Below are 26,586 nucleotides of genomic sequence, written 5' to 3' on the forward strand. Positions count from 1 at the left end.
AGCTGAGAGAGGATGGAGAGCCTTTTAAATGGACCATACCATCTGCAGCACAACAGAGGGGGGACAGAGGAAGAAAAATAGTGAGAGAGTGAGGATATAATGAGCTGCTTTTAAACTGTATACAGATTCACATCTGTGTCTCCTAGCTTTCCAAGAACAGTTGGCAATGTGGAGTCAATGAGCCCTTTAAAATCACTGAGTAAGCACAGTTGTCTTCTCAGAACCATTGTACTTTCAGAGTTTGGCTATAATATCAGTGCCTTTGACAAAGGCGTCGAAAGTGCTCTGTGTCTGTCTGCCTGCCTGCCTACCTCATAGTACACAACACCTACCCGTGGACTGAACCATGGAATTAAGTGGTGTAATAATAGATTTTTTAAACAATCCCCCGCCCCACCCCACCTTTTTTAAATTTTTTTATTTTTTTAGCATTCGCAGTTGTGTCTGGCAAGTTAGTGGCATGTCACCCAGGCAGACGGTCACCGCAGCAGAAGCCTGCACACTGCTGCCATGCCCTCGTCTTCAAGAAACCATTTCACATAATACAGTCCACAGACCACTACGGAAGAGACCTGGTGGTGATTGATGTGCCTCACTGACGATAACTGTTAGCCAATCATAATTGGCTGATGACATAGCCAAAATTTCCATCTGCATGTATGGGTCTGTGATTGTTGTGACAATTTGTGAGAACCATTTGGGAGCATCAAAAGCTTAAAAACAAGAAAATGGATTGGTTTGCAGTACACACATAAATGTAATAAAGAAAAACCAAGCACAGTGTTTCACTTTTTATCCACAATGCTTCTGAGGAAAGGTTTCTGTGACCCAAAAGAACATGAGTGACCTTGTTAAGAACACATAAATAGCATAAAGTTAAGTGCTCATGTTAAGTGGGAATAAAACATATATGTTTTGGCTCCAGGCTTTTTCCGACAGGAAAGGAGTATAGCGATAAAAGCTCTGATTTAGAAACACGCACTCCCTCCATTTTGTGTCTAATGTGAATAAGTTTTTAAGTGAGAGTGAATCTGAGGTGCATTTCCACAGAAAAGCAGAGGAGAGCAGAGATGCTCTTATCTTACTGCTTGTTTTCGGTTGTTTATCAGCACAGTTCCAGGCAGCAACAGAGGTTGGCATGGCAACCTCACTCAACCACTCTATACATCTCGTTGACAATCCTATCTGCTGGCAGGCCTGAGTGATAAGACACACCAGGGACAATCAGAGTCCCCACCATGCACCCATGCATACACTAAAGACCCTCTTAAACCATGCAACAGCACCCCCTGCAGACAAATTCTGATAACATAGCTTCAGTGCCCCTCCTGTTACAATTGCACATACATTCACTTAAGAGAGAAATGTACAACCTACAGATCCAAAAAGGTAGCAATCAGAACAAAGTGTCATTGTAAAAAGAAACAAACAAAAAACTATACTGTAACAGACATTTCCCTTGATTGGTAACATACTGAAGGGAAATATTAATATGAGCTAATAGTAAACATAAAAATTGTAAACTGCAAATAATGAAAGATCATTGACATTCATTATGAAAAGCACCAGGAGGGAAGTGGCTTGAGACCGGTGCATCAGACAAATGCTAGGAGAGAAGTGGTTTCTGTGTCAATAGTCAGTTAAGAAAAGGAACAGAATTGTTTGAACAGCAGCTGTCAGTTTATGTTAATTCACACATAGCAGTTCCATAGTTTTTGTGTAACCTGCTCTACAGGGCTATACTGGTTCTGAACTATCTATCCATTATTAAATGTGCAAATATTTTCCAGAGAATAATATTCTAGAAACCAGTCATTACAATAGCAGAAGCAGAACTCCACAAAGTATGATGCTGATTCACAGTTGAAATTCAAATAGAAATGGAACTGAAATGGTGACATGAGGTGAATCTGCAGCTGAATATAATGTCATACATCTGATGCCGGTTAGTTTTGACTGCAGACAGTGGAAGGGATCAAATTGTCTCATATTACCCAAGTGATTGGTGCATCTTCAAAAGCAGAATGAAAAATGTCTCTGGCACACTGTCACTCAACTTCACTCTCGTTACCGCCACGACACTTCCTGCTTTCATCCTTCTAAGTCAAGCCATTCTGTGAAGTGACTGATACTTCACACAGGGGGAACCTTTGGGAGGGCACAGCTAGACATTTTCACATCGGGTCAGGGGTGCTATGAAGGTGCACATTAATTTGACTGGGACTACACTGGATTCAGGGCCTGTCCCAGTTGTATTAGACATTATATCTAGTCTGCTCCTCGTCCTCACTATGTGCTAAAGGATTCTCAACAGACCTCTTTAGTCACGAGCTTTGAAGATCACTTCTTCATTCCCATTCAATTATTCATCCTCTTCTTTGAAGGGGGTGACATTCACTTATTCAAATATTGACATTTAGCGAGACACCTGTACATCTGTTCTGCTTCTGTTGAGCTGTCAGGAGCCAAAAGTGTTTCTGTTCCTACCAAGTCACTGCTGGTCAGCTGGAGAGGCAATATCTGTGAGGAAAAGCTTTTAAACAATTAGCAACACACGCACACACACACCATCTGTCCTGATTCAAACACAAACAAATCCTGGCTGTCATCAGACACACACACAAACAAACAGCCTAGAAGTCTCATGGCGATGATATAAAAACAGTACAGCATACTTGGTTAAATGTGAAAGGTTTGTATGCTGGAAGCTGGTTAATATTTAAAATGTCTTGGAAGGTTAGAAACAAATCTTACCTGCCATTTTCTTGAAGAGTCGATAAAGGTGGGGCACCCACCCATCGATGGTGCTTTCATATGCACTTGAGTCCCTCCCCTTTTTGCTCATTATACTTTCTGAGTTCAGTGGGATGCTTCCTAGACTACTTCTGGAATCCTCCAAATGTGGCCAGGTTTTATAACGTAATCCACACTGGTCCTCCCTTGCTTCCAGAATATTCCATCTTCTGGATTGGCATTATTGTTAAATAATTATCTCTCTTAAGCTCTCCCTACAACAGAGGATAATACAGGTATATGGTTAGCAGGGCTAACCACTGCTAAAAGCTATTCATAAATAATCTGAACACCCTTCGTGACCTATCACAGTGACTCTTTTTCTTTTCTCTATTTTCTTCACTCTTTACTCTGTTTAAATTTATACAGTACGCATGAATGTGTGTGTATACATATGTGTTTTTTTTTTATTTATTATTTGCTTGTCCTGAAATGTTATTCCTTTATTTTAGTCTGAGGTCATCACTTTCATGGGGAAACACTTGGGGAAACAGAACAGATATTATTGTGCTGTGATATAATTATGCTCATTAAATGCTCATTAAACAATTGTAAAATAAAACAAGAATAATTTCCGTTTATAGGTTTCCAAAATGTTTCACACGTCATGGCCCTATGCAATAATAGATTATTCTTCTACAACAGAATTTGACAAGATTTGACAAAAAATCAACTTCTGTAAGTATTGGAGTATTGAAAACATTAGTAAAATACAAAATACTAATCCAAAAGAGATATCCCTGGATTAGAATATTTATTTTAGATGGTGAATTGGAAAATGTCATTTAACGCACCGATGATAAAAATCCAGAGTCAGCTGAGTTACTGTTCTGAAAATCAGTTCTATGTACATTCTAATTGGAACTCAGAGTGGTTCTCAAACTGAATCTTTTAGTTCCTGACTTTAGATCAGTCACAACTTGTTCTTCGTTTACTGGAGGATACATTCAGCAGCACTGTTATAATAGCGGAAATAATAAGAGGGAAAAAACAGAAATAAAGAGTATGGAGAGAAAGATAATCAGAGACATGATGACGTAAATGCATGCACTTGTGATGTCGACAGCAGCTGTAACTTGTAGCTTTTCAGAACAGGGCAGACATTCCATTCAGTAGTACAGAATTTTGCTCCCATACATTATTAATTTTGCTCCCATTCAGCATCTAGTAGTTTTCTCAAAAAGCCTGTCACTTAGTTGTTTGGGGCATCAGCACCCAGTGCTGTCAAATTGCAAACTGGCCATTTACAAATGAATGGCCACAGATTGATATGCTACACTAGGAGCAAAAACTCCCCAGAAAACCTCAAATTTGAAACAAAGATTTTCTGACTCACTGAGAAAAAACAGCTTACAGCTGTTGTAAAAATGCTATTTTGTCATAAAATACTTGAATACAGCTAAATGTCCACATACTGAAATACTCTCCAATCTGTAGCATGGATGTGTGCTAATAAGGCCTTGCATAGAATAGAAATACTGACCTTGATTTTCTAAGACACATTGGCATGCTGCCACAGTTTAAAAAACATATTTAATCCAGCATTATCATTCTATAGTTGACTAGTCATATGGTAACAATCCAGTCTAATGAGATTTTTTGTAAAGTATCATCATTACATTACATTACAGGCATTTATGTAATGTATCATCAGATTAACAAAGGGGATTAAATTCAATTCCACATAACTTGCATTATTGTCAGCCCTGTTCAGCCAAAGATTAGTATACACAGGAAATATTCCAGCATCATAAATGCTAACCTTCGAAGAAGCTATGTCTGAATTTAAGAATGAGGTCTCTAGAATTTTCTCAAGATGCCAGCCAGTGAGAAGAATCTACTGTATATAGGTAGAAGACAAACCAATGCAAGGAAATACCTCTGTATTTGAGAAGAACATTATGTCCATCAAAATTCCTACAAAACAAGTAAATGTGCAAATTAAAGCCCTCACACAAAGTTTCAGTGGGAATTAAGTCATTATCAGTGCAGGTTGCCATGGTGACAGCTCCAGGACTAACAGAGAAGCTATTGCAGGGATCTAAAACTTCAAACCCTGGAGGCCCTGTAGCGACCCTGTGTCTGCTGGTTTTTGATGTGTTCCTGCATGTCCTGCAAGTGCTTATTCGTCGATTGGTTAACTCTGCACACCTTGTTCCCAAGGCCTAAAGCTGCTGCTGACTGAAAGGAAATGATAAAAACCAGCAGAGACTGCGGCCCTCCAGGACTGGAATTTGAGACCCCTGACCTATAGCCTAGATGTTGCGAGTTCTTAACAACACAGCATTGGCGTGTAGGGACAATGTAAGATTACCAGGTAATTAAAATCAGTACTTCTGTCACAGTGAGGCTGCAAAACATCAGAGTTAGACATGGGCTGCTGGGGTGCCTGTTCTGTTACGGCATGGTTCTAGAGCGCAGGAGGGTCACATGGACTGGTATTGAACCCGGACTGTGTCTGTGCTGGTGGGCAGCTCTGTATGGTGTTGCAAAGGGAAGGGAAGGTTATATTTGGCAAGTGATTCAGTTATTCACTGAAGACTCGATTGCAGAAAGTGTGACTGAAACTTATCAATAACAGTAACAGAGCAAATAGCAATTAGCCAGTTGCATTTTGCTGGAATAAGATAAAATACAACATTATGTAAGTACTAAAACATGTTGCACAGTTGCATGCAAAGAATGGTGCCTAAGCCAGAAACTGGCAGGTAGAAACAGGTATAGAACACAGCGGCAGAAGGGCTGCCAGAAATTAAGGTGGCAAAAACTGGGATGGACATATAGTGCTGAAGATTTTAATTTGGTCACCAGAGCCCTGGTCTTCCCATATTGGTTGACTTTTGTTTCACAGTAAAGCTGATAGGCTTCAAACTGGAGCCCAGAGAATGGGACAGAGACCAAACACATCCTTCCTATGACTGCAGTTGTGTGAGAATGGTCTGCTTGAGAAAGTCCCCAGTTTGGTTGTCCTCATTTTCGCTATGACGGCGAGATTTACAAACATTGTCAATATAAGGAATCCCTGTCTGAAGAGAATATGACCATTACACTCAGTTGTTCTTCAGAACAAAATAATCAGAATTACATGAACTTCAAGCCTGAATATAGAAAGGCTGTGCTGTTTTTTAAACCCTTGATTTACCTGTGCGTGTACTGAAAATGTATGTCTTCTTTTTTCTCATGTGATGTTCTTCATGTATCATTCTCTACTAACTTTATGAATGTGTCTAGAATGGATAAATGGGATCTTTAGAGCTTTGATGTTCATTCTGTCACCTTATGACACGTATTAACTCACCTCTAGAGACCGCACCTCAGCTCCACCACCAGGACCCTCTCTAGCACTTGCACCTGGTTGCAAGTACATTTTGTTCTGTTTTCATAGCATGCAGTTCTTTGCTGTTATTCGTATGATGGAGTTTGATGCTCAGTAGGGCAGATTTGTTACCGTTTGCTGAACTTTGTTCAATGGTCACTAGTTTACAAGTTTAATCATTGATATTTGCACTAGTATTCACATTTTAAAGGTCACTGAAGATCTCTACTGTCAGAAGACCATCGCACCCCTCTCTCCCCCTTACTTGCACTCCCTCACAAGCCCTTGTATGAGTGTGTCGATGGACGTTCAGGTGTATAAGACGCAGGGTGTTCAGCAGCAACTGCAGTCAGGTGTAAAGTGTTAGAGAGAGGGCTTCTGGAAGAACATGTTGAATCCCCAGAGTAAGTGAATATAACAAACAGCCTGTCTCTACATAAGAGATGCAAATTATAGGCCTTAATAGACCGTCGTTAGAGCACTCAACAAAGCATTAGGCTACATTACACTACCAGGTGTAGATACCTTCCACCATCAACCACCAGGGGAAATTTACCTGAAGACCAACAAAGACCAGGGCACTCCTCACTGAGCTGCCCCATACAGAGAGCATACAGCATGAACACTAAGATCCTACAGTCCAGAACAGCAGCAAAACCAAATTTAGCTCACATAACACAAGCGATACAAACACCAACCCATAGTAAAATAATGCAGCAGTCAAATTGAAAAAAGGCTTTAATATTTCAATTAGAACAATCTGTAATTACACTAGGAATTCCCTTCCATTTTATCTTTCTTAACCCCAAACATTTAACAGAACATTATCACTTATTTCACAAACTTCCCCAGAATTGGTATTCAAGAAATGCATACACGTAAATCATATAAAACTTAACCATCCCGAAAAGAAGATTTTAAATATATTTTTTAAAATATATAATCAAGTGACATAATTCTCCCACAGACAGGCTACCAGCAATTTACGCCATGCATCACGCTGTATCTCCCCTCAGACAGATGCAGATGTGTTGGAGCGATACAGTACATGGAAGGGAGGGAGACGCCTCCCAACAGTGATAAAGGAAGGAAACACAGTTTTAAGCTCTTCACAGAGGTAGATCCATCAGATTACAGGATATCACCACAAACATACAATAATTTAAACAAAACAAGATTTAATTCTACCATTCGGTGTTAGAACGCACTGCACCGCCCCCGAGGTTTGGGGAGACTGCTGTGGTTGCATCTCACGCCCCCAAACCCTCATTTCAAATAGTTATAGCCGACTTTACACTGCACGCATTAGCTTTTCGCCCAATGCTACCGTTTCAGCGTATTACTCATGTTCAGTTGAGGCCGGCTTTGTTGTGTCAACATCCTCTCTCTGGGATACCCTGTCTGATGTCCTTATTGCTTTCTGTTCATCTGAATATCTTCTGTTCTTCAGATGAACAGAGACTGGAGTTCAATGGGCTGTGCTGGGCTCTCCGATTCCCAGAATTCCACAGTGCCCGCCAATTTAACGCCACATCCAACACGCAAAGCATGCAGCACGTATACAACACAATGGTTTCTAGCAAATTAAATAAAGTAACAGATGAATCAAGTCTTCAAATGTCAGTGCTGCCCTCACCAACCAGCTGTGCACACCATCAATCTAACATATTGCGTGAGAAATTACCAATAATTAACTTATCCTCAAGTGAAAAATAAAAATGTGTTGTCCCTAGGAATGGGGGACATTGTCACCACCCCCTAAAGACAAACGACTACCCTCAATTCTTCAACAGAAGAGGTCAAATCTAAGCAGTAATACGAGGCAGGTTGTGATAATCTAAATTTGCCAGGCATTAATCCACATTTGGGCTACTGAATCAAAAACTAAGTGTTGTAACACAGGACTTAGGCACAAGTTCCCAATATTTCACCTGCATCTGTCCCACAACCCTTTGCCTTCAAGGTTTCAGTCTTATCAACACAACATTTTTTGCTGATAAGCAAATTGTACAGTACCTTTAAAAAACCTAGCACTAGCAAGGGAAAATGTATTTGTCAGAACCAACAATGCCAAAAAAAGAATAATAATTTGCATCTCAGCAGCCAGTTTTGGGGCTCATAATGCACAATGCTATAATATTTCTTGGAAATATATTGATGCTTGAAGGGCTTTTTAAAGTGCTTTTAAACTTCTGTAGTTTAATCTGTTTTCACAGCAAAAAAGGCGGGAAAATTATGGCTCTTCTCCAAACATTTCTCATTCACAATGACCCTTAAAGGCCTCCATTAGATGAACTCAATTTCGCCATATAACTGGCAGCAGCTACATTCTCGCCCTGCCCTTCATATCGAGAAGGATAGTCGCAAAAAAGAATGCGTTCACGACGCATGGAGCACAAATCTTTTGTACGGCAATACAGGCAGGAGCAAGGCTAACGGGGCAGATGGCTGTGACAGGCAGGAAAGGGGGAGCCGGCAAACTCTCCTCTCTCCCAGCTTGGAAAACTCATTCCCACAGTCACACTGCAAACAGCTCACCCCCAACCGCTTTTACAAAACCTTAAAAAATAAACTAAACTGAAAACCAGTTTCCTTACAAGACATGACTGCATCACACAAGTCCTTCTATAGCGTACAATATGAATTAAATACACATATATTTTTTAGTTTATAGCCATATGAACACTGTAAACGGGGTGTTGAAAGTTGGGTTTCGTACACAGACATCAGTCTAGTCATACTGAACACGTTGCATGCATTGGGGCTACCAGAAAGTAATAATCCTACGAAAAACCTCCATGACTTGATGCAAAAACTAAAAAACAAGAACAAGAAAATTCCAGGTGGGTTGTGTACAGGTAACATTTGCAGTGTTTCGCTGTCAAGGGCCGGGGGGTCAGGGATTAAAAATTTTCTGGTACTATTTTTGTAATGCACAAATTCAGCACAGGTTACATTTTTGGACCGTGGACCAACTCTCTGCACAGCGCAAAGGTACCACACCCTAAGCCCCTCCCATCTCATCTACTGTGGTAACTGCAATCATCAACAGCCCTGATCTGATTGATCTGACTGGTATCTCCATATGCCTCTCTGCAGTGGGGCAACTGAGCCTGGCCATCTTTGGAGGCGGCGGCTCTGATAGGCCAGTCCCAGCGTTTCAGAGGTTTCTCCACACGTCCGTCGGACTTTACCTCTCCAGCTTCACCAAGGTCTCCTAGATGAGAAAGGTGAGAATAAATCAGGCGTCCTCTTAAACATCAGCACAGAAATTCTCTCATTCCTCCGGATTCACACGGCCATGTCAGATTCCACAAAATTCAAGTACCCATAAAAAAATATATAGTGTGCTAAACCACAATTTTTCCAGATCCTCAATACAGCAGTACAATTTGCCTCACTATTCCTGAAATTGAATCCAGCACTTTCAACCCCAATCCAGCCCCCTAACATTGAGTAAACTGTGAATTCTGAAGATGGATCTGATCATAAATCAAGTGCATCACTTCTATGAAAGCTGCGCATTGCCAAATCCACTAAACAAAATAATTCACGGAGCTAAATTCTATTTTCCGGGATTTTTCAGGATTCCGGGAATACTACTCTCAATCATTAGCTTCTCAATAATGACATCTGAAAAACATGCCGACTACACAGGTCACACGAAGCCGCATTGTGCAGAAAGAACTTCACGGGTGCCCCCGTGTCGAGCATTACCTGGGTTTCCTTGGACTCCTGGTCGGGGGAACCCTCAGCCTCGCCTGGAGGCATCGCATTGGCCAGCTGCAGGCTGCGAGTGACAGGCCCGCCCACCCTGTCGCGCGCCTTCACCGCAAAGCGCTCCTCCTTCTTGGGCTGCAGAAGCGGTGACGTCACCTCAGAATCCTTTTTTGACGGGACCTCTTTGGTCCCCCGCTGCATCCTCCCAGCAGGGCGCTGTGCAGGGGGGGATTCAGGGGGGGGTTGCTGCTGCTGAGCAGGGGGCGCCCTGCTTTTCTTGCCCAGAGGAATGGTGGCAGCAGAGGAGGAAGAGGAGGACGTTGGACTCTTCAGCTGCGCCTGCGAAGCGGGGGGTCTGCCTCTAGTCGGCTGGGGTTTGACGGGCACACTGGCCATGCCCTCCGCCGGCCCAGAGCTGCCAGCCTTGCTTTTGCCCACGGTCCTATTCCCCAGGTCCGATCCCTCCTTCTGCATCTCGAGATCAGCATTTCTCCTGGTACTGCGAAGATTACGGTTTCCTTCTTGAGCGATCGAGTCGTCAGCTCCGCGCATCTTCGATCCCTTGGAGGCAGGTTTCTTGGGGCAACTGACAGTCATGTGCTTGTTGAGGCTGCCACGGTATGTGAACTCCCGCTGGCAGTGCGGGCACACATGGATCCCCTGCTCCTCCTCAGACTGGCTGGAGGCAGTGGACCTGATCCTCTGGGAGAGGGCTCTCTGGACAGCCTGGTTATTCTTCTTGCCTGTGGGCTCCGGGCCAAAGTTGAGGCGCTTGGGCAGGCCCATCCTGCGGAGGGTGGCATGTGCTGCATTGGAAGTTGCTGTGGGTGACAAAGTCCCGTTAAGGGGCTTGACAGCCTGTCGGAGGGGGATGGGGTTCTTCTTCGGGGTGTAGCGGCGCTTGTCGCTGGCATTTGCGCAGGTCAAAATGTGCTTGTGGAGCTCAGGCATGTTGTCAAAACTCTTGCCACACTTGGTGCAGCGGATGGCGGTGCTGAATGTTTGTGGAATGTTGTGGGTGGTGAAATTGGTGGCAGACTCTACGGAGCTGGCAGGGGTGCGGTTGTGGTAAGGGAACGGTGGTGGTTTGAAGCTGGGATAGTGCTGGTTGAGTCCGAGGCGAACATCTGCCGCTTTCCGCTTGCTTCCTTCGGAAGCCATGATCTTAATTGTAGTGTACAGTTCTTCTGTTGGGTCATCCATCTCCTCTGTCTCCTCATCATTCTCGTGTTCCTCCCTCTGGATTACAATGGCCCCTTTATCATCGCTATCAGCTGAAGGCTTGGAGTCTGTTGTAGAAACCAAGGGCTCTGTGCTGGCTTTGGTTGGGTCTGTGAAATTCTGGGGTCGCAGTTTGCCATTTTCCAGCACTGTGTGCGTGTAACTCTGGCCAGGGTGCAGGTCCAACTGGTGCTGCTGGAGGTTGCAGAGGAAAGCAAACTCCTTGCTGCAGATGCAGCACACGTAGATCCTGCCCACGCCATGCAGTGTGGAACGGTGCTCGAGCAAGGCATCGCCGTTTCCAAACAGCTGCACACAGAACTCGCATTTGAAGGGCCAGTCCTGGGCATGGGCCACGATGTGGCACCGCAGTTCCTTCATTGAGCAGAATGGCTCCTCACACACGTTGCACACAAAGCTCTTGCAGAACGTCTCTGGCTCCGCGGGTTTCTCGGGGGCGTCGCTGGCAGAGTTGGCCGACTCTTCCTTGTGGTCATATTCCTCTTTGATCACAGTGGCGGTGAGGGGAGGGGGCAGCCTTTCTGATGAGGCTGTGGAGTCAGTGTCGGAGGAGGGCACTGGAAGAGACGCCTCCAGAACAGGAGGATGGGGAGACTGGGGCTGCGTGTGCAACGCGGCCTTCTGCTCCTGGTTCAGGTCCAAGTTAGGATCAGCCTCAGAAGCCAGAACACAGCCTACAGGTGACTGTAGAGACGCTGTAGGCTCGGGAACACACTTGCCACCAAGATCAACTGGTGGACTCATTCTGAAGTCACCTGGGGGATCAGAAGGATCCACGGGAGGAACACACACAGATTCAGAGTCTGTGCGAGGTTCCGCTGTGGAAATCTTTGGGTTTGTTAGGCTGATAAGGGGGTGGGTGAGATCTTCCTGATCTTTAGAGTCTACAGTGGGGTCTGAGTGTGAACTATCCTCATCAGGCAGTCTCTCTGAACTCACAGTGACAGAACCAGTCTCTGCAGAAGCTGAACATTCCTCCTGATCTACCTGCATTAATTCGGAGGATTTGGGTGATGGAACAGGGACAGGAGCATGCTCAGGGGACTGACAGGGCTGGTAGAGTGGGGAAGAAACAGTAGGCAGAACTGGAGGGGGTGGCGTGGTGGACACCAGGCTTGCAGTGCATGGGGAAGGGGGGTTCAAGGGAACAGGAGTCAGTGAGGGAGGGGGTGGGTGTGGTGAAGTGGAGGGTACAGTTGATTTATCTCCAAGTACTTCAGGGAGTGAGGGAGCCGTATCAGGGGAGGGATTAGATGTGGCATTCCCTGCAGGCTGAGCAACAGGGTTTCCCTGATCATCAGGCACCTCCTCCTTTGCCAGCTCCAATCCACTGTACTCTTTCATTAGCACCTTCTCCAGTATGCTGGTGTTGGGCTTCCTCTTCTTGGACAGGGGCTGGGGGGCAGGGCCTACTTTTAACTGAGTCTCATCAGAGCTTTTGCAGTGCATGCTCAGGTCCAGCACCGCCTCCCCCTGGCCAGTTCCATCACCGTTTTTACCAGGTGCACCCGAGAGGTCCAGGGGCTGCTGGTTACAAGGGCTACCACCAGTCAGGGACCCCAACCACTCAGCCCTGGGGGAGCTTGAGGCGTCTCCCTCTTCCCTGCTCCAGGCTGGGGACCGACCATGGCTTTCCAGCTTCGGCACCTTGAGGGCAAAGGGGGCACCTGCCTCAGAGCTGTGGCCTTTGCATATAGGGTCTTCCTGAGGTGAGGAGTTTGGGGGTGAGGCGGTCCTTCTCTTGAACCTCCCTGATCCAGAAGAAAGTGGAGACACTGATAGTCGGGGAGCAGGGGGGGTCAACCTGTGGCCCTCCTGGTTCTGCAGGAGCTGTTTAAGTTTTGGGGAGAGATACAATGTTTTCTCTTTGGGAAACGCTAAGGCATCCACAGCTGGAGCGACAACAGTCCCTGCTAAAGATGACGATGATGATGACGATGATGATGATGATGATGATGATGAAGACAATGAAGAGGAGGAAGATGCTGAGGAGGAGGAGGAGGAGGAGGATTCCGATTCAGTTTTGATTTTGGGCAGCAGAGGCGGAGTGGAGGTCCTCCTTTTCGAAGTCCGGGGGGTTGTGCTGGGAGCCTCTCTCGTCACACTAGCAGCCGTCTCCACCTTCAAAGCCTGACTGATGATCACGGTGTCCAGGCCCAGCAGCGTGGCCGAGCCGGCGTCCACCTCGATCACTTCGCACCCGCTGCCCGCGCCTGTGGATAGAATCTTCCCATCAATATACAGGCTGAGGTTCTCCGAGATGTTGCTGGAGATGTCCACCATGTACTCTTCTTCCCGGTCACCCTCGTCTTCCGCCTCGTGGCTGGGCCGGTAGACCAGCTGGGGGATGGTGCCACGGGACCCCTGGGGGGTTGTGGCAGACTGCTGTGGGCTGGGCTGCACCTCCTGCAGGAGAGAACCTTTCCTGCTGATGCCTTTGGGCAGCAGGTGGCGCTCGTGGATCCTGCGCTGGTGCCGTCTCATGTTGGTATGGGAGCTGAAGGCCTTCCTGCAGTACTTGCACGGGTGAAGTTCCTTGGACTCTCCATTTTCATCCAACAGGAGGGCCTGTTCCACCTCAGCCACACCCTCCCCTTTCTTGCCTTCACCTGAGAGCTCTGGGGTCACGCCACTAGTTAGCGAGTTCACAATAAGGATGCTGCTTGCAGGAGCCGTGAGGTTGGAACTCAAGTTGTCAGTCTGTAGGGAGGGGTTGAGCGAGGAAGCAGTGCCAGCAAGGGAGCCCGGCCTTTTCTTCATCCCACTTTCATGGCGTCGCTCATGCCGACGCCGGCCAGCTTGTGAACCGAAAAGTTTTCCGCAGTAGCGACACTTGAAGGTGTGTGTGTGCAGGTTGGCAGAGACATGGATGTGCGTGTGGCGCTCCAGGCCTTGCTTGGTGGAGAAGTGGCGCTCGCAGTGTGGACAGTGGAACAGAGATTCGCCCTGGGCTTCGTCCTCGGGATCGAAATTTGGATCGGGCTCGGACACCGAAAGAGAGGAGCCAGACATGGGGTTTGGCTCAGAGCCCCTGGCATCATCCATCTCAGGATCCCCCTGGGAGCTTAGCTCCTCATTAAGCTCTGTTTCCATTTCCTGGGCTTCGCATGGGATCTCCTCCTCTACCCCTGCAGAAATCGAAGACTCTGCCGTGGTCATAGACAGGGCCTCGTCAGGAGGGGTCAACTCTGGGAGCCCCAATGAAGGGCAAGGTGGCTCATCCTCCTCTTTCATACCTGCATTCCAAAACACCAATACACAATTGTTGTATTTTAGAAGAGGTAACTGCACACCTTTTATTCCACTATGAAGACAGATTAGCAATCAATAGTACAAACAGAGGTAACTCCCCTTTAATATTATTCAAGAATGGGCAGGTCTGAAAAATTTCAGTATGGCTTGAACATTACAGCCCTAACTGCTTTTGACAAGTTATACTTTTTACCTAGTTAACAAACAAGCATCCACTTTTGTTCAATTTTATCATAGCAAACAGGGAGCCAAACATTCACTATGGCAGGGCCTGCTGTAATGCTCACCAGCTTCACAATCCCTAGAGTCCATTGCAACAGGCGTGGCCCAAGAGCCGACCAGGTGGTCTCTCCTCACCAAGCTGCCTCCAGCTGCTTCCTCCTGGCTGTAAGGAGAGAGGAGGGGTTTACCGCCAGTCTGCCACACACCCAGAACTCAGTTCAAACCCCAGAATCGCTTAAAAGTATTTGGAAAGACCGGTGTGCTCTTACACATAGGGCCAATGCAGCAGCTACAGTAAGGGTGAGAGTGTGAGCAGGAGGGAGAGACCCAGGGGAAAGACTCGGAGGGAAAAGCCCAGGGTTTGAGAGACCCTCGCTTAACCAAGACATGTGAAATGTACAACTGAGACACGCCCACAGAGAACGAGAGAGAGCAGAGACATACAACAGAGGGAAAGACCCAGGGGTGTGCAGGGGATTGGAGCCATATGCGAGACACAGATCATAGAACTACCACAGAGAGACAGTAAGTCTGAGGCATAACGATTCTGACTGCACTCATCAACCAAATTTCTGAGGTAATGAGCTTTTCCACTGGAGTTGTCTGCCTCCTTATTATCCTCATTTTATGACAATGACTGATGACAACCACTTAATGGGCAGCATTCACATAAATGTCCAAATATCCACACATGCATTTAGTTTAGCAGTCCTAAGCTGAGAAGCTTTTATTATGGTGAGCACAGCAATTACGAACATTCAAGTGAAGGCTGCCGCACCGCATTGTCTGGACTGTTTTAACCTTCATTGTCAATTTTCCATGCATCCTGTTCACTGGCAAGTTTTTAGCGCCAACACTAAATTTTTAGCCGATGCTAAAAATGTACTACAAGTGAAAACTGGAATCTGACCTGTGATCAAGAATCAAAAACAACACTGTCACATACCTATATTCTACCCAACATAGCCAGTGAAATGTCATAATGTTCTCTTGAAAATACCTCACATTAAAGGTATTTTCAAGAGAAGGTATACAAGTCTATAATTGGGGCCAGATATTGGAAACCAGTCAGCCAGCTTTGAACGCAAAAAGAAATGCATCAGAGAGCCTACGTTTCAAACACTGTATCAAATGCATTCTGACAGATCTCCCACAAACAAAACACAGTTGCATGAAGATGTTAACGAAAAGCGTCTCACGGCACTGGTTCCGACAGCCAGCCCCTCAACAAAGCCCGGTTCATAAAAGGCTAAGGCAGGATCCCGCCAGCCGTCTGTCCATGTGTGTCGCAGGTAACACGCTTCAGCAGCAACTTCCTGCCACTTATTTTTATGTCTGCCAGTAACAAACAACTGTTCACTTTTGTGTCCTGAAACGGTCGTTGCATTGGACTGTGAACAGAGCAGACAGCCCCTGTTTAAACACATAGTACCAAAAGGGGGCACGCCACATTGTGAATGCCACAGGACGGATAAAAGATATTACTCAGTATTTCCCTAGGGACAGGGTGTACGCTTGTGGATTTAAGTCTCTTTTACTGTGGTACAGTATGCACTGCATGCAGCCTACAACTCAGATTAACTTACTTAAACATTAGCCTTGTGGTAGTTTGATTTTATTCCCCCACATTTCATTCTTTCTTACACGCAAAAAAGAACTCTCAGCATGGCAAATTGCTTCTACTCTATTTTACATGCTGAATCAAACCAGCTGCCATTCACAAAACATAACACCACATGTCACCAGTCCACTTCTCTAAGCTAGGCAGTGAACCATTTTCACAGCTTGATGGGGAGCACAAGCGGCAAGCAAAATGATACATCTTTAGGACTTCTCAGTGTCAAAACCAGAGATGAGAGTTCATATGAATTAAATCACATTTACTTTGCTGTCACCATCAAAGAGATTTGCCAGAATGGACATTAAACAGACTTAGGCTTCCAGTCTACCCACAGTGATAAAATAAACAGAATGTTAATTAAAAATTATACGTCATCAACATTATTTCTGAAGTCACGTTACCAATGAGCAGTTAACTGATAGCTGCCCTGTAAAAGAACACAAGCCTATGTTACGTTTAACCTATAATTTACCACCTCATAATTTGTCTTCCTCATCATCCAAGGATTTTGAATAAATTAAAAAAATAAAACAAGAGACTGGTGAATTAATTTCAACGGCCAGGCAGCAAGAACATTTTTTTCTACTACATTTTCACTTTCATAATTTTTTTTATTCCCTTGTGACAAAAATGTATGCTGAAGAATACTTCAACCACATTATTTTATAAGGCAGCATACACACAAGTATCATTAAAGAGTTATAGAATTATGCTTCGAGTGTCCTGATGTAACCATTTCGCCCGCAAGTGAAGCTTTTGACGGACATTGTCCTACAGAAATTGAGATTTGGAGATGTCGAAATCAGGCTTGTTCAATATTAAGGCCCGAAACCTGTGCGTGAACATTTGACTAACTGAAATCTCCATAATGTTATATTCGCGTTGCCCCTTACACAACACACACAACCTATTTCGATCTCTAAAATTAACTGAGGTGCATACCACACTAGCAAATATCTCAAAAAGGACTGGATTAAACAGAACCAAGAAACACACAGAAGGCCACTGCTAGTCAGTTTAACACACTGGTTGTGAATGGTGCTGTTGCCCGCAAAAATGGTCACATGCTCGCGACCAAATCCATAAAACTAAAACTACCTTTTCAAGCATAATTGTCAATTTGGCTCAACAACCAACAACCTTTCCCCTAAATATATGCATCCGACTGACATTTAAGTTGGGAGATATTTTCACACGTTGCAACCTAGGAGAAGGACTGATGTAGGCATTTTGCCATTTCGTTAGGTTATTACAATTAGCTAGGTCAAATTAAGAAATTATACACATGTTAGATGGCTTACTGTAAATAATAATAATAATAATAATAATAATAATAATAATAATAATAATAATAATAAAGAAATAAATAAATAAAAATATGGTAGCTAGTTAGGTGCCAAGTAAGCTACCCTGCTATTGTAGCAATGTCAAATATTGAATAGCTGGTGTTTAACTGAAAACTAGCAAGCGGTAGCACGACTACCTACACATACTGGAACTGTGTACACGTACAGAAAAATGGCTTGTGAATACCAAGCAAGGCGTTTGGGCCTAGTAGCTAGCATCTGGGACATTTAGTTAGGTAACATTTGCTATAGGCTACGTCCGTTTTTGCAGCGATAATTCATGGTAGAACGTCAAAGATGCTTCCCATTTAAAATTGGGTATCTAAATCCGATGCAACTCGGTGCATTATTGAAGTTACGACTAATATGTCAGTCTAGCAATTCATGGCAAGAACGCGAGGACAATACTAAAATACTTTGACAGATACTGAAGTTAGATAACATTACCTTGTTCGCTGAGTACGTTAACAATAAGTTACCCGTGCTAGTAGTCAGCAGTTTCTATGAATGCACAGGAGGTTTGTCCAACGATACCAGACAGTTCGCCGTAAATGTTAGCGTTAGCTAGTCATCGAGCTAAACAGACCACGTCCCAGTTAAGCAGTTGTTGACTGTTCCGAGATAGGAGTCTGGAAGGTCACTCACGCGTATACGTTATAAACCTCAATAACGTTCCGCTTTACACGAATGCCCTTTAGCACCAAATTGCTGGCTGTAGATGGCACCCACACTTGTTATAAGGCTATCCAGCGAACTAGGTTTCCCACGCTGTCCAGTCAGTTGGCAAGTCGTCTAGCTAGCTAACTAACAGGTTTAAGCCCTCTGTATCGACCGGATCTCACAGATCGGTGCGCGTAGAATAATGTTAGTTTATGCGATTCCTAATCTCCAGGTTCCCCTACATTCTTTAAGAAGAAAACTTATACGTTATCTACCGGGTGAAAATAAATAGTGTCTCGCATACCTCTCTTGGCTCGGCTTGAGTTTCTCTTGCCCAAACTGTGGTCTTGCTCTTCCTATAAAGCAGCTGCTATCTCCGGGTTGTCTTCCCCATTGTACTACACCAGTGACTGCTCCTCAGGTGGGATTGGCTCCAAGGAGGAAAAGAATGTCAGTCAGGGCCAATCACAGACAGGTTTGTTGGTATGACAAGTAAAAAATTAAAGGCCTCCGCTGAGCCTACTGAACAGTTCAGTGGCTGAGGCCGATGCCTGAGCTTAGCAAGCAATGAGTCCAGTGGCTGTTCTAGGGGCAGGCGCGTGTCTTGTCTTCGGGAGTGCTGAATTGTTTTTCGTCGGAGTTAAACTAAATTGAACTGAATGTGTCCGTCCGTAACTCTTGGTATATGAAACCAGATCGATATGCAATCATGGAAAAACAGAAGGCCTCGAATAGCGTGCTTAAACAAGCGTCCACGCACATTGTGGAATGTCACACAAGACATGCAGTTAAACGTTCTTATGATTTACAATTCAGGAGGCTTATGCCATAGCAAACTATAAACTCGCACGATTTATTGTATGATTTCAAGGAGGTATGTTTTCCGTGACATTTATTTTGGATTGGAGATGCACTGCGAAGAGACATTAATTTTATGACCAGAGTTAAAGCTGCAGAATAGGCTACCACTTCAGAGCACTTCAGAATATTAGCTACAAACGTATAATTAGCGCAGCCATCAGAAAACTTTGTGTTGCAATTATACTCTCAGCACTTTCCCCCCACAGCTCACCAAATGATGGAGGATTGGTTTACGTGTTCCTAATACGAACCAATTTCATAAAGCACGTCCCAAGCCCTTTTCGGGGGTTTATTATCAGCATGAAGATACAGAGGTGTTTAATACAGGGCCATTGATTAAAACGTGTTCAAATCAGGGCCATTGATTGAATAATTTCTCACCACTGCGGAAAGAAACTCAACTTCCCTCCGCTGAAGTGCTGCGTAGCTTCAGTGCTGTGGCCTGTAGGAGAATATGTTCAGTTTGTTTTAAGGGGCAGTGTAAGTGTAAATAACCTAATAATAAGAATAAGAATAACCATAAGACCCTGGTAGGCTAAAAAACAATAGTAGGCCTACTGACATGGTTAACAAGCCAATTACAGTTTTCTTTTTTGCTTTTTGAATAGACTTACACTATTGGCTACATTTCTATTCTAAACTTCAAATCAAAATTAAGTCAAATGTGTAGTTTAAATAGGCTACCAGCTGCCAGTAAAATTTGGACACTCCCGCAAATTCCCGTGAATTTTACGAACAAAACATGGGAACATTAGAATAATGGCAAGAACAGCCTACAGCCCAATTTTGCTCTGAATACTAGGCTAGGCTACTAGAACAGTGGCGTATGTGGTGCCATGGAGCATTGCAAATTGCGAAGCAACGAACTTCAGGACGGACAAAATTGAATGGATTTTTTCTCGGTATATTTTATCATCGCAATATACTTTATTTTTCATGGAGAGAGTAGCTACGCTATGCATTTTCAAAATTTGGCTCTTACAGAACAGCCTGGTTTTTATCTTATGTAAAATAATGTGGGTTATATAGGACATAGGCTATAAGACATTCCCACACAAACTTTAACATATTCAGTACAATTATTTCACAGGCAATAATGAACATAAATAGTTCGACAAGGTCAAAAGATGCATCAAACGTATCTAATGGATATAGCCATTCGACACAACTTCACGTGTTAGACCACAGAACTGCATCACACCTGAACAGCAAATCCCTGTTCGACAGCTTTGGAATGCATTTTTGTGATCTAGTGGTTTAAACTCCAGCTAAGCGCACTCTAATGAACCCATTATATTCTGATCGGACATATTTTAGTTTGGGTCTCTGTTCTCCAGCATCCCAAAGCACCAGTCTATTTTCCAGACAGCGGTGCTGCAGCATCCATTGTTCCCGCGACCATGCATCAAGGATAAGATACACTTCAGCCTTTGTGGAAGTCCATGTGAGTATCACTGAAAAGCACTAGAGGGCGCAAAATATGTAGCTAAGCAGTAATTGTTTACAGTTCCTTCTGCTATTTTTACTGAGGCGTCTACATTTTTTTTTACAATCGACAGAGGGTGATGTTGCTGAACAAATAATTTCCCCTTATCCCTATGCGTCTTCATCTATATTATGCGTTTTGCGGTGGACCTTTCTAAAAAGAAAAAGGAACGCCATTCTCAAAAATGTAACATCAGAAAGTTATCATAGAATGAATAACTATGGAAATACTACCAAAGTAATTATCTACAGCTCAGGACAATCTACCATCTACCATACTACCTACCCTATAGCATCTTCTAAATGTTTTGAGTTTCAGTAACCCGGGCTGGGCTTGAAAAAATCTGTTTTAGAGGGCCAGAGACAGTCTCTGGTCTGGAACAAACAGTACCAAGATCACTGGAAACACAACCCTTCGCTGCGACAAGGGCTCCAAGGTGACTGTTATTGTTCTTATCGTAACTCTTAAGATTATGTTCTTCTGAGAACATTCAAGCAGCTGTGAGGAGGTTAAAGTGGAAATACACCTTATGCATCAGACAACTGCACTACAGTTAGTGAACAAAAATAATACAGAAACAATAGTGTTCCAACAGTGAAGTGTTCTGGTGGCTCTATAATGGTGTGGGGGTACATCTAGCTAATTAATGGGAAATTCTGGAACTATGCCTGAGACAGAATTTTCTACTTCCTTCTAGTATGAGATGACTGACTTTAATTTTAACAGTTTGCGAGTTACTAACTTTCCATTCCTAGCCATAAAACCTTGTTTAAGTGTGATAGAGAAGCTGATTTATATTTACATAAATTACAATTTGCTATGTAGGTAGTAATATAGTTTTGGTTAACTAGTAGTGGCTGTGTCAGTAATAATGAAACCAAAGTATGTACTATTTATATTTATCTGCTATTCAGCATTGATATGTTATAGCCTTTAATGTTCATGAGTATAGCTTGTAAATTTGCAGATTATGTTTCACAGACTATATAAACATTCGGTCCAAAAACAGTATTATGTGAAGTATTACATAGTACATAACCACAGCATATTTCAATGTGTGATTTTAAAAAATGTAAGCAAACACAGTAGAAACATTGTTCAATGTAGTGCAGAAACATGTAAAGTTAGTGTCTTAAGACAGGAACTAGTTTGCTTTTGAGATAAAGCCAGAATCTGGATTGTGACTACGTAATCCTGAGAAATTTGTGTAGTCTGGCATGTTTCACACCCAAACTTAATTCTTGGTGGAGCCGGGTGATTGGCCAAATGCGTGATTTTTGATTAGGGGCCGTCATAGTGAGAATTCCAGCTGCATCGTCTGAATGTATGGTAGTCAGTGAAATAAAATCTCATATATGTTCCAGGACACAAGTGTTTTGGTCCTTCTCTCTTCACCTCAAGTCTCCAGCTCACAGTGCACTGTCAGCACCCCGTCACCCCCAGACTTCAGCTGTCTGCTGCACTCAAGGTCTTGGGCTGACAGCATATCCAAGGCTTCAGTGTTTCAAGCAGGGCTTCCACATGAGAACATATGTTACTCCGACTCACGCACAGCACACGGGTGCACAAACACAAAGTGAACGGAAACACACGAGTCACACACAGACTCTACCAACTAACAACGACCCTACTGCCAATTATCGGTCTGTACACGTCTTGTGGCTGTCGAGGTGGTGCGCAATCACTTAACTGAAACTGGCTTTTCCATGGCAGTGAGAACCAACAAGAAGGGTACAAGGGCTAGACCCTGGAGAGGGAATGAGAATCGATTTTACGAAGCCATAATTTAGAAGGTAGACTTTTAAAAATGTTTAAATCGCACAAGCTTCCTAAGGGTTGTTTTTCACTTTTTATTGAAACAAAATACAAACAACACCACTGCAAGTTGCATAATAACACAATCACAGACCAACATTAACATGCAAAGGACATGGAAAAGGGAAAACTAGGGCCCTGAGTTGAGTTGTTCCAAACAGTTTCCTTTATTAGATTTGCTTTGCCTCCAGGGAAGCTATACTTTCAATGTGTGCATTTACGATGAACTGCCTTCCACAGAGATGCAACATCATATTTCTTATCTAGGCTTTGAACCCATGGCCTTCAGGTAAATGAGCGATTGAATCTTGTGATATCAGCTTCCCCACCCTGACCTGGGGCCACATTATTCAGTCTGTTCTTTTTAAATTCCCAGTGAGCTCCCATTTAAGTAGGTCTAATTCAGCTGCTAAATTAGTCTAGTAATTATGATCTTTGGCTGAAATTTAAGATATACATTTAATCTGCAGTGTATTCTGCTACATTAATAAGTAATTTCCCTTAACAAAGCTGAATATGTGTGTATTACTGATGTGTTCTGAAGTGTCTCCAATAAATAGAAATAATTTTAAAAGTTTATATGTATCCTTCTGTATATGCTTCAGATAACACCCGAAAATTTGAATGATGTCAAATCCAGATCAATTTTCAAACAGCAGCTCAGTGAAACCTAAGTAACTGACAGCTCACTATGCATCCCCTCAGTAGCAGGGTCAAGGAAAACTACTCAACATTACCTACTTGGCTAAATAATATGTATAAATAATTATATAATATATACAGTGCTGTGAAAAAAATATTTGCCCCCTATCTCCTCAATTATAGCATATTTGTCACACACATTTCAGATCTTTAGACAAAATGTAATATTAGACAGTGGGAAACTGAGTACACACAAAACATATTTTTAAAATTATTATTTAAGTTATTTAATGAAAAAAGTTTATGATTGATTTAATGATTGATCAAACAATTCACGCGTGGTTAAAGTGCACATTCTCTGCTTTTATTTAAGGGTATTTGGAGTCTGTTCTTGGAATTTGTCAACATGAGGACCAGAGTTGTGATAATTAAAGTCAAGGAAGGCTGAGAAATAAAAAATAAAAAAAACTGCCAGAGACATAGGTCAAATGATATGATTGCCAAAATGAGCTGTTTGGAACATTATTAAGGAGAAAGAAAGCATTGGACAGGGCTTCATCCTTCAGCAAAAAAATTATCACTAACATGCCACTAAAGCAGCAAGGTAGTTTTCCAAAGCTAAAAACAGGAACATTCTTGACTGGCCAAGTTATTCACCAAATCTGAAACCAAATGAACACGTGTTTCATATGCTAAAGGCATACTAAGGCAACTAGGCCCCAAAGCAAGCAGGAGCTGAAGATAGCTGCAGTACAGGCCAGGCAGAACATCACCAGAGAAGATACTTAGTACCTGGTGAAGCGGTTGTTGCATGCAAAGGATATGCAACAAAGTACTAAACATGACTACCTTCATGTACATAACATTAATATGTCCTAAATAATACAATGCCTTGAAATTGGGAGCTATGTATAAAAAGTGCTGTAAAATCTAAAATTGTGGAGTACAGAGCCAAATCAACAAAAAATGTCTTTGTCCCAAACATTATGAAGCTCACTGTAATGCTTGTATTAGCAATTGTCAGGCTTTCCAAGGATTCATGACCTCTGAAACAAAATTATAGCCATAATAACAATCATACATGTAACATTGCATGCAATATGTAATGACACATATATGGAAACTATTCCAATGAATACCTGCAACCATTTATACCAGTGGAATGAATGGGTTTGAAATTGACTTCACAGTTGTGCACATCTTCATTGTGATCAGCCTGTATGTCTGTAGTCCTCCTGCTAAATCTCACATGTACTTGTATACGTATAAACTTCTGTAACCCAGATTAACTTGTACTCCTAAGAAAGTCCATATCCACACATTAGTTCATATCCAACTGCCTGATCAAATGTACTTTAAATGGGGCTGGTCTGGATCAGAACTGTACACATTCTATGGTCATGTCATTGATAATAAACCCCAAGTACTGTTGAAATTCAGATAATTTTTAAAAAACAGTTGTTCTTTGCATTCCTGGTATAATAAGCCAAAACAACCAATCTACAAATATTGTAGTCCTTAGTTATGATACACCCCGTATAATCAGCCTAATGAACTATACTTTCATTTTTGTTCTTTTTTAATGAAACCAGTCAGGAAAATAGCTTTCCTCTTCAGAGAAACACAATGTACAAGGGCATACAGTTAACACAAATCAATCAACACATTACCTTTCTGCTGCAGGACAATCATACTTATGTAAAATGCAACTTAAGGACCCTGAAGTTCAGTGTTACATTCAGTGTCCACCCTTGGGGTGGGGTGGGTAACGTCTCCCTGCTTTAGCAGTCCAGTGTCCTGGAGACGCAGGAACATTTGCATCATGACAGGAAATGACATAGTTCAGTAGTTTCCAGCACACTTGGTAGTCCTTCCTGTCAGCTGGCTTCCCTCCTCAGGGTCTGGGTGAATGCCAGGTAAACAGCAGATTGACAGTTACAGAATTGCAGAGGGAAGGGGTTGATTACAAAACTTCAGAGGAGATGGAGTTAGTCACTGAAGATAGATCATTATATTGTTGGATTGGGTGAGATGTTTAATCCAATGGAGCAAATAATATATTTTATTTATTTTATGAAACATCCTGTGTCGGTAAAAGATTCCTGCTTATGACATCAGATCAACAAATATTAGGTGCAGTTTTTTTTAAATTATCATCAAATCATATGTCCGTTCTAGTTCAGGGTGTGACAAAAAAGAATGAAGAGTTTTCGATCAGACATGATTGCTCAGTAGTTTCTGTGGATGCTTTACAGCTGCTTGGTGAGGATATAAATAAATGCTGATGCTACTAGCACAGGAAGTAGGCCTGCTTCATCAAAGGTGATTCTTATACCCTTCAAGTAATCCAGCATGCTATCAGAGATGAGCTAGGCTATTCTAGTAGTCCTGAAAGGAGCCACAAGAGATATGGACAAATCATGCAGATTAATTTTTGCATACTAGTCTTCCTGCTGACAATCATGGCTCAAATTGTGAATCTGAATGGGTTACCTCATTCTAACAGCTCAGAATAGCAGACGTGTTACTCTGTTACTCTGATTATATCACGTGCTTTAGTAAGGCTAGTCATCTGTGTTTAAGTACATTTAACCAGATTTTTTTCTATTTCCTAAAAATAATTAAATGGATTTTAAATTAATTGGTAAATGAGGTTATTCAGTTTGATGTGACTTCTCTGTAGCCACCATGGCATATGACTGCCCTTGGCCAACTGTGTCTTCAGTTAGTGTCAATTATCATAGCTTGTTTTTGTAATGCAAAAAAAATATATATATTTTTAAGTCAACACTTAAAATTCTGGCAATGTTTCACTAGGACCTCAGGAAGGATCTCTTCCTGATTGCTGTGAATGTATGCTGTACCTGAGAGACTGAGAAAGCCTTTACCCATCTTTATCCATTTGGTCTTTGAGTAATGGGAAAAAAAATCCTTTGAGACTAGTAAATGACAGCCTGTATAGGAGGCCTATGGGAGCCATTTTATGGGGGTTACTGAAAGGAGTCATCAAGAGAATCAATTATCTGTGCTTAAGCTATGCATTACCTAGAATACATTTATGACAGATAATTGCCTTTTTTATTTTTTACAAATTTGTTTAATATAAAATATACAATGCATAAAAAATCTGAAATGATCAAGGAGCAAATTTCTTGAATACTTACGTGTATCTGCCCACCTTGCTTGAAACCACCTTCCCTGCTGAGCCTACTGCGATCAGAGACACCAGCAGACCAAATACAGTGCCCAGAACCAGGCCCCTGCTCACACCTAGAATGCAAAAAGACACAATAAAACCACGTCACAATCATGGGCTAGGTCAAAGCAAGACAGCACAGCTCTGGGAACAGACATCCAAACACTGCTCACAGATAGAGAGAAAAATATTCTGATGAACCGTTTCAGTAAAATGGGCCGGGGGGGTGGGTGGAGGGGGGGGGGTCTTACCTGCAGGTTTTTCCTCCAGCAGAAGGACTGTTTTTTCAACCTCATCAGTGCTATTTGAGGAGGGAACAGGCTCTGGGGCAGGCACGCATATAGGGATCACTTTCGGTGGAGGTGCCTCAGTTTTTACCTCCGGGGGGACAACAACAGGGTCTGTTGCGGCAGC

At 43.1% G+C, this 26,586-nt stretch overlaps 1 protein-coding gene across 2 annotated transcripts; it reads right to left on the reverse strand.

The window, feature by feature from the left end:
* Nucleotides 1-6,829: 6,829 nt before the first annotated feature.
* On the reverse strand, nucleotides 6,830-18,748 carry prdm2b (PR domain containing 2, with ZNF domain b). 2 transcript variants are annotated; one of them, XM_035387991.1, is made up of 4 exons: nucleotides 18,477-18,748; nucleotides 14,611-14,708; nucleotides 9,827-14,307; nucleotides 6,830-9,326 (listed from the first exon to the last, which is right to left on the reverse strand). In XM_035387991.1, exons 2-4 carry the CDS (start codon nucleotides 14,633-14,635, stop codon nucleotides 9,300-9,302), a joined length of 4,533 nt encoding a protein of 1,510 aa, XP_035243882.1. In that variant the 5' UTR covers nucleotides 14,636-14,708; nucleotides 18,477-18,748; the 3' UTR covers nucleotides 6,830-9,299. The 2 variants fall into 2 exon arrangements, with proteins under 2 accessions (XP_035243882.1, XP_035243883.1); XM_035387992.1 differs by lacking the exon at nucleotides 18,477-18,748 and adding an exon at nucleotides 17,960-18,390.
* Between the last annotated feature and the right edge of the window lie 7,838 nt (nucleotides 18,749-26,586).

The sequence above is a fragment of the Anguilla anguilla genome, chromosome 13, assembly GCF_013347855.1.
Source record: "Anguilla anguilla isolate fAngAng1 chromosome 13, fAngAng1.pri, whole genome shotgun sequence".
Classification (NCBI taxonomy): domain Eukaryota; kingdom Metazoa; phylum Chordata; class Actinopteri; order Anguilliformes; family Anguillidae; genus Anguilla; species Anguilla anguilla.